The 8,757-nt window shown below is 37.6% G+C and overlaps 1 protein-coding gene across 1 annotated transcript; it reads left to right on the top strand.

Annotated features, from left to right (window-relative positions):
* The first annotated feature begins 831 nt into the window (after positions 1 to 831).
* zgc:66479 (uncharacterized protein LOC327541 homolog) lies at positions 832 to 7,293 on the top strand. Its single transcript, XM_065469661.1, has 5 exons — positions 832 to 1,313; positions 2,716 to 3,203; positions 3,618 to 3,681; positions 4,604 to 5,657; positions 5,793 to 7,293. Coding segments are annotated over exons 1-5 (1,887 nt in total). The 5' UTR covers positions 832 to 1,034; the 3' UTR covers positions 5,795 to 7,293.
* The last annotated feature ends 1,464 nt before the right edge of the window (positions 7,294 to 8,757 follow it).

Here is an 8,757-nt window from a genome sequence, read left to right as displayed (position 1 = left end):
CCCCTGGCTGCAACAATAAGTTTTATGTTTTAAAAAAAAGGGATAAACTAAGTGGTTCCTTGTTGTTTGTCTAACTGCACCGAAACGGAAAATCCACCTGTTAGCTGTAATGTCAGTGTTTGTAAAATAAATGAGAACAGTTTATGTCAACCGTTTTTACTGTTCCCTATAGTTTTTAATTGTTAAACATTATTGAAGGCATATGTTTGGATGGACCATGGGTGTTTAGTAGCTCTGCTAAGAAAAACAACAAAAATAGTTATAGGGGAAAATGTGAGAGACGGGAAGACAAAAGACAACACGAAGGACAAAAATAAATGTAGAAATGAAGTATCAGCTGAAAAGGAAACATTCAAAAATGGAGCTGAGCCGTTAAACTAACGAGGAAGACTGAAACAAAGCAGCAAAGACCAAGAAAATGTTGACATTTTAGAAACTGAAGGTGACCTTTACTGCAAAGGGGAATTTTACTGAGTCAGAGAGTGACACTGAACACGGCCTTTCCAAAGTAACATTTTATATTACACGTTCAATATAAAAGAAAATTAATTGTACTTAATGAATATTTTCTTATGGCACCCTTTCGTTATATACTAGAGTGAGTCTGGTCCACAGTGGAAACGCGCAGACCTGCCATTTACACTTATGGCCTCTGAAGTAAAAAATAGCGCACAGCACTCCATCAGCGGACGCGCAGTGTTTCCATTAGATGACAGTCAACCACCCGGTGACTCAGGGCTCAGCCACTCCCGATGGCAGCCCGGCCCTCCGCTCCTCCTTGATCTTCCTGAATGGACAACCACGCTACCTACTGTTCACGCCTCCCTCTCTCACCTCCCTCACTACTGCTTCACCAACGACCCGCTGCAGCTTTATTGTGGAGTGATTAACCCGGGCCGATCGGTGCACCAGGCAACTTAAAGGATCCATCCGAAGTAAATCACTGCTCACACCACGGCCCAAGCGTGCTTACCCACCGGGTCCTTGAATATCACCTCACTACCTGATTAGGACATTGTGTCCTTTTGAGCGCAATGACAGCCAAGCACCGGAAAGCGAAAAACAACCACAAACATGAAGATAACATATTCAAAAATGAAGTTATGGAGACAGAAGTTCGCCCTGGAGGGAATAACTACACACTTCTATTGGTTTTATTTCTGATTTTTGTGATTGGAGGTGCCACCGGAGTGTGGTTCTGTTTCCAGCAGCACCAAACTTTAACCTACTTAACAGACAATCTCATGGGCATACAGATGAAGATAGTGAAACTACAATCCTCCCACGAAGAAATGCGACAGTCAGGCAGCAAGGTAAGAATGTATCCAGTCACCTAAAACTGCAAGCCACGAAAAGCACCAGATGCACTTATTGATAGCCAATATCTATAATAAACAACCAATCTTGTGAATCATATTTTCACGAGATTAGAATAAAAAAAAATCTCTGTACACACACACACACACACACACACAGAAAAAATAAAATAAGAAAATGCTCCAGCACACGTTGTCAGTTGCAAGTAAGGAAAGTTAGCTGCAGGCCTCTATCAGATTTCCACATGCCAACAGCCTCACTGGAGTGAGTACAAAACGCTGCTATTTCTAACATCCACACAGCTGCTGACGTTTGTAATGAGGATTATTCTTGACCTACAAATGCAGAGACACTGCCTGTACCAATGACTCAAATGTAAAATAGATCTCTTTTAGTCTCTACGTTCTGTGGAAAATTCTGTATTGTAATACCAGTCAAGAATATGCCCCCAAAGCTGTGCTGAAGATGCTGCCAAAATAATAATAAACAAGGCAGTAATGAGCCAAGGCTAAATTTAGTCTGTGATTTTGATACTGAATACCAGTTCAGAGGCTCTTTGCAGGCAATCTGAAAGACTGTAGAAAAGCAGAGAGAGCGATGTTGTGTGTGTCTGTCTATATATCTGAAAGGACACATTCTATGTAAGAGATAATTATATTTATAGTTAAACACATTACCATGAATGAAATTAACCTGTTATATCACAGTAAATAGTAGTTCATGACTGCCATGTTCAGTATTTTAGTCTTCTTCTTCTTCTGTGTTTCAAATTCAATTCATGGTATTCCAAGAAGTATTAAGTATATCTGTATTTCCTTCCCTTAAATATTTCTTCTATTCAGAAAAGTCAGGGTTGCAGAAACTTTGCACAAGAACGTTTCAGCTAGCTCAGTCTTGTTCGGCAAATATTTTCTGTATGAGTGGTAAATTGTTCTGTCGCTCACAACTGTGAAATGCTTCAGGATGCTGTAAGGATGCGGCTTAATGAAGAATCCAGAAAAGGTTATAAAGAATGCAAAAAAAGACAGTTTTAGCATAACTGCAAATAAATCAAAGATTTGACGTTAAGTGAGATTTCCTAAATGGCTTGTTCATGATCAGGCCTGTTAATGATGAGATTTTGGTGTAGCTACATATTTCCTTCCTCCAAGGATTTGTTATATTATATTATACTATACTATACAGAATTTAAGCAAACAATGCAATGCAAATAAAGGTAAAAGAAAATTAAAAAAAACTGTCCTTGGTGTTTCTGTCCCTTTAATGGTAAGAAAATCTTTTCCCAATAAACATAATTGTTGTCCAGTGACAGTTAAGAGTCTATCAATCATAAAAATAAGTGAGGATAATAGTCCCTTAGCTTGACTCATGTCATGTCATTCCTGTGTCTTGTTGCAGCAGCATATTTCGGACAACATGGAGGCCCGACTTAATGCCCTTGAGGAGTCCTATTCACTGGCCCAGAAGCAGGTGGGTATGGCCTTAGCTACAGCCGAACAGCTCAAGACATCAGACCTCCCTGCTCAGGTGCTGTCACTCCACACAGAGATGAAAACCCGCCTGGCAGAGATGCAACAAGCCACAGTGTCTCTGGAGCAACTGAGCCAGCTGCAGACCATGTTGAAAGGAAAGAGTGAGGAGTTTGAAGATGTTAAAATGAAGGTGGAGGTTTTAGCCACACTAACTGGTGAGCTAGCCCAGAAGGTCGACATCTTGACAGGCGGCCTGGAAGAAGCAGAATCTAAGCTGGAGGAGAAAGTTGGAGAAATTGCCACAGTGAGTGCCGCCCTGGATAGACAGGCTGCTGTGATGCTCAGACTGAAGGACCAGCTAGACGCCTACCAGACTCAGTTGAAGGCTAGCGTGGTCGAAATGACTACTGTCAGGTAGGTGGTGGAGTGGGAAAAAGAGCAGTGGAGAAAATAACTTGCCTCCTCTCACCCATAACTTTATGTTGTCTTTGCCAAAGCCCTGTTGGCTGCCACTGTCTGCAACTCTGTGTTACTCTAGACCAGAGTTGGTAGGTCTCTTTATCACACTGTGAGTTTGCCATGATCTATGTAAATATTTCTTTTGTTTTCATAAGTTTTAAAGCTGAAATGTTTGCTTAAAATTTAAGTCTTTGAAGCTTACATAACCATCAAGAGAACGTGGCTCACATGCGATTATTGTCATTTGAGTTTTGAAATAGAAGTGTTGTAATAAAACTATTAGTATATTTTGTGAGTAAAGCTTCATGAAGGTACAAAATAATGACCACAAGATCATAAGAGAAATTTATTCTGTCTTCTGTCTTTCAGAGAGTTGTTTGAACATGAACAGTCGCAGCGGCTTCATCAAGCCAGAGTACAGGAGCTTAATGTGGTACGTCACAGTCTGGAGGATCAAAACATAGCAGCCCATAATAACAAAGAAACCCATCGGGTGATCTTATTAATTAAATGCAAAATGGAAAAAAATAAAATGGAAAAAGGTAGCAAATCATGATCTTAGCAGTCAGGTCAAATTAATGTTAAATGGCAAATAAACAAATCAAATGTGAGTGCCCTTGCTGATGTAATATTTTATCTAATTTTGATATTTGTATGTTAAGCACAACCCTTTTAGTCCTAACAGTCAAATCTATTAAATCATCGTTTTGTTTTGCTTTATTCAGTCCGTCTAATAATATTTTTACGTTAAGTTTGTTGATGTTCATTCATATAGTACAGCTGCATGTGGCATGTGATATTTACATGATTCCTAAACCTTTTTTAAACCTGCCACAAGAACCTGAGAACTCATGATTAGGTAAGCAAAATATGGCCTAATAGCTCTCTAAATAGACTAACCAGGCTAGACCAGATTTATCTTTAAAAGGAAAATAAATAACAACTTGAAATACAATCAGATATCTAGGACTATATGTTAGATTTATTAGTTATTAAAATATGTAATGAAAGAACATTTTTAAGCTATCAAATTTAATTAGATTACATTTCAGTGGCAGAACATACTTGACATGGCTTAACACACATGCTGTCAGCACACATGGCCTCTTTACTATTTCCGTTCACAGTGTGCCCATTGGGAACCATAATAACATTTTCATCACATTAATTTGAAGAAGCTAATTGCCTGGCATGGATTCCCCAATGATTTTTATTAGCATTTACATTCGTGTGGTGCAGTTTCCTGTTTTGTATGTCAGTTAATCACATCACATTCACTGAGATACCTAGATGCCTACATAGCTGAATAGTGAATATTTTGCTCCAGTTATCTGATATGACTTTCCTTATCTTAGTCTGTGGCAGAAACTAAACCTGAGACCAAGCCTCTGGAAAAGACAGAGGGAGAAACAGTTCCTACAACTGAAGAAGAGGCAGAAACCAAAGAGGAAGAGGAAGCTGCAGGAAGTGAAGAAAAAGACGAAGAAAAACCTGTAGAAACTGAAAAAAGAGTGGAAACTGTAGAAACTGAAGAAGAAGCCTTGGGCAGTGAAGAAAAAGTAGAAAACGTAGAAACTGACGAGGAAGAAGAAGAAGAGGAGGAGGAGGAGGAGGAGGAGGAGGAGGAGGAGGAGGAGGAGGAGGAGGAGGAGGAGGAAGAAGAAGAAGCCTTAGGAACTGAAAAAGTAGAAGACATAGACACTGAAGAAGAGACACCCATAGCAGCTGGAGAGGAAGAGGAAGAGGTAGCTGCATCAGCTGAATCAGAAGAAGAAGAGACTCTTCCTACAGCTGATGAAAAAGTTACATCCACCCAAGAGGAAGAAGAGACAGAGTCTGATGAGCCAGAAGAACTAAATACACAAGATACAGCTCCTGTTGAAAAGGAGGAGTCTGCGACAGAAGAAACTGTTCCTACACAGCAGGCAGAGGCAGTAGAGGAAGATGATGCAAAACAAGAAAAGTCTGTTACTGTATCAGAAGAAGAGAAGGGACACACAACACTGACAGAAGAGGAGGGACACAATGCTGAAGAGCAGATGCCTGAAGAGGAGAACCGGAAAGGTGATGAAGAGGAGGCACCTGAAAGAGAGAAAGGTGAGGACGACTTAACAGTCCGAGATGAGAACCTCAAAGCAAGAGATGAGGATGAGACGGTGTTGGAGAAAGAGGAGTCAGAAGACGATGAAAGGGAGAAGTCAGAAGAACACGTACCATCTGGAGAAGAGGAGCAGCTTTGGAAGGCAGTGCTTGAGGCAGAACAACCAGATGTAGAGGAAGAAGTGTCAGAAGCAGAGGACGAACAGCAGGAAACAGCAGATGAAGAGGAGAACCACGGTGCAGAGGACCCACAGGAGGCTGATGAAGAAGAGGAGTTTTTAGAATTTGATGCTTTGCCAGAAGACAAATGTACGATTTCACTTTAGTTTTTTTCATAAATAATGGCTTGATTATCAATCCAAGTTATTAATTGACTATTCTGCCTTACTAAAAGGTGTTTACTGATATATCCATCCTAATATCTTCTTTTTAATGTTTTTACAGAGTGCATACCACCAGGAAGCAATTTCATTCTTTTATGCTATGGACCTATCCATCAAGAAAAACAGGAGCTTTCTCCGACTACCACCACTGTCTGCAATATGACAAATACTGTTAGAAAGAGTTATTGATCGCTGTTGTCGAGGTGCATTACTCATTTGCTTTCTGAAAGGCACACCTAATCGAAAATTCAGTCAACATGCAGAGCTGAAACCTGTACCTCAAAATCTAACATGGCTCGTTTTTGTAAGGAAATGAGTCATTCAGGGTTTACCTGCCAATAACAGTCTAACAAGCCTTAACCCATCAAATGATTATGTTTTTTTAAGAAAAGAAATTCCACTTGTCATAACAATTTACACTGTTTTCTACCAAGCTGTTAATGAAATAACAAGAAGCCAGTGCATAAGCTGTGACCTTGAAGCCATAAGTAATACCTGTCTTGGTGACAAAGTGTGCTGCTTTTTGTCACTGCCTGAAATGTATCACGAGAAACAACAATTACAGTACTGTAATTCATCGTGTCCCTGATGTTGTTTACACAGGAAAAAAAACTACAAGAAAATGGTAGAAAATCAATAATATGCAATAACTGAATTAATAAGAGTGTTTTTTTAAAGGTATGGCAAAGTTTATTAAACTTTTTTTTACTCTTTAAAGACATGTTTGTTTTTTAGTGTTTAATAACTAGAGCTGTGCTTGCTCTACAGATTTGGTCATTATCTTTTTATTTGCACTTTTTAACTGATTACAATTCCAGCCAGACAGAACACACTGGTGGTATTGTGAGATACAGGGAGGTCAAAAGGTTTGGTCCTGTAGCCAAGAGCTCATTATTACTCTGCTGCTTTTTAATCAATCATATTTTAATAAATGTTGTGTGTCTTTAACAAACAATCATAGAAAGACTATGCAACTTTAGAAAAAAAGCTTAATGATGCACCTCAGGGACAAATTGTTCTGCATATGAGGGGTTGGAGCCTGTACTGTGCTTAAGTTACATTTTTAGGACAGCAGAAGTATTCACATGTCATTCAAAGCATCAGTCACACCAACTAGAGAACAAGTTGTCCACAAAGCCAAGAGGCGACTCATTTTATACATCATCAAAAAATATCTTTTGACGAAAGCTCAGCTTTACAATAATATTGATGTAGTTTTCAGATTTAACTGTTTTTCTGCAGCACACTGACAGCAAAGGTGAATTGAGGGAGGAACAAATGTCGGTATTATTAACATGTTTAGCAACAGAAACAAAGCAAGAAACATGATTTCAAATAATGTGAGTTTTCCAATAATCAAAAATATTGTTGCTAAAGTGAGTGTAACCTTAGAGCAAAATATTTTAGTATCTCAAATGTCTTTTTTTCTTCATTTTTTTTTTAGGAAATTACAAATATGTGTATTCATATTTTACAAATGTGAAATATGTTTCCAAGAAGTGATTTTTACTGTGCATTTTTACAAAAAAAAACTAAATAAAACAAACCTATAGCGCACTGTTTTTTTTTTTAAGGTCGTGTTTATTATCAGTATAACAATTATGTTTGTAAAATAAACTCTGGTTCTTTCACTTCTGTATACTTGATTAATTGCTGCTGTGTCAAATTCAGCATGGTCGCCAGGAACACCTCAATCTGTTTCTTTTCTTAAACAGTTACACATTTTTTTTTATAATTTTGTCTCTGTACACCACAACACAGGAGCCTCTAAAAATTGAATATTATATATAAAAATGGCTGTAATTCTAAAAGAGTTAAATTACTTGAATTAAAACTAAAAGTTTGCTCTGCAATAACATTTTGATTGTTTGATATAAAACCCATTGTGCAGGTGTACCGAGGAAAAATTCTAATAAATGCCTCATTGTCCAAAATTCTATGAACCTTTTCACAATAAGTTATGCTGCTATCAAATGTTATCTATGTCCCTAAAACTTAAGTGCATTCTTCTATGCCATATTAGTGCATTAGTGCTTAGTTTTATTAAAAACTTGAGCCTGTTGTACAGTACTGGATGACATTATAATGAGCACTGAAACTTTAGTTATTAACACTAAAAAATGTTACTTTCCTGTGCACTTAAAATAGTTTTACTCCGCTGTATAAAGAAATTATGTATCTTTTTGGTTTACCAGTTTGCCACAAAATGTAACAAAATTCAGCTGAGCATGCCAGGTGTCACACCTTTCATCTTTTGCTAAACATGTTTAATATGTAAGTATGCTATCTTGGGTGCAGTGTTTAGGTATAAATCTCCATATTATGCTTCTTTATACTTTTAGTCTTCTAAAGGTTCAGTTGAAATATACCTTTGACCTCATGAAATATTAGTGTTACACAAAAAAATTGTAAAAAAAAAACAAACAAAAAACAACCCAAAAACAAAACTTTGATATGGACTGATATGCTGTAAAATATGATAAATACATATTTTCCACAAATTTCTGCTAAACTTTTAAAGTTTTAAAATGTGTTATTTAAAAGAAAAAAAGGATTCCAATACTTCCTGTGTCTTGCTTATATCGATATATCTATATTCATCTCAGTTTAGCAAACAACCTCATTAGTTATAGAAGCTAAATTTAGCCTTGACTTAACCATAATTGTACATTTAGTTATTAAGTTTCCTATGTGTAGATGGGATAAGGTTTAATCCTGAAGTAAGTGGATAAATAAACTAAGGAATGAATAACTAGATTGGTTAATGCACAATTCTGTTTTCTTTTTAGAATTCAAAGATTCAAATAATCCAGATAAAGAAAGATAATAGTCTCCTTATTTCTTCAAATAAAGTGCTAAATGTGTTTGCTGCTCACATGCACAGCTGAAGTATGCATAGACTTGCTTGCATCAGACCTTGGTAGATAGGAGCCTAAATTGATTGTGTATGCATCATTCAGGCAGGAAGTGCCCCCATCCCCCTCCTTTTCTCTTCCTCTCTCTCTCTCTTCACCCTGGCCAGTTCC

Source organism: Pelmatolapia mariae, linkage group LG20 (genome assembly GCF_036321145.2).
Source record: "Pelmatolapia mariae isolate MD_Pm_ZW linkage group LG20, Pm_UMD_F_2, whole genome shotgun sequence".
Classification (NCBI taxonomy): domain Eukaryota; kingdom Metazoa; phylum Chordata; class Actinopteri; order Cichliformes; family Cichlidae; genus Pelmatolapia; species Pelmatolapia mariae.
This window is presented reverse-complemented; position numbering and strand designations above follow the sequence as displayed.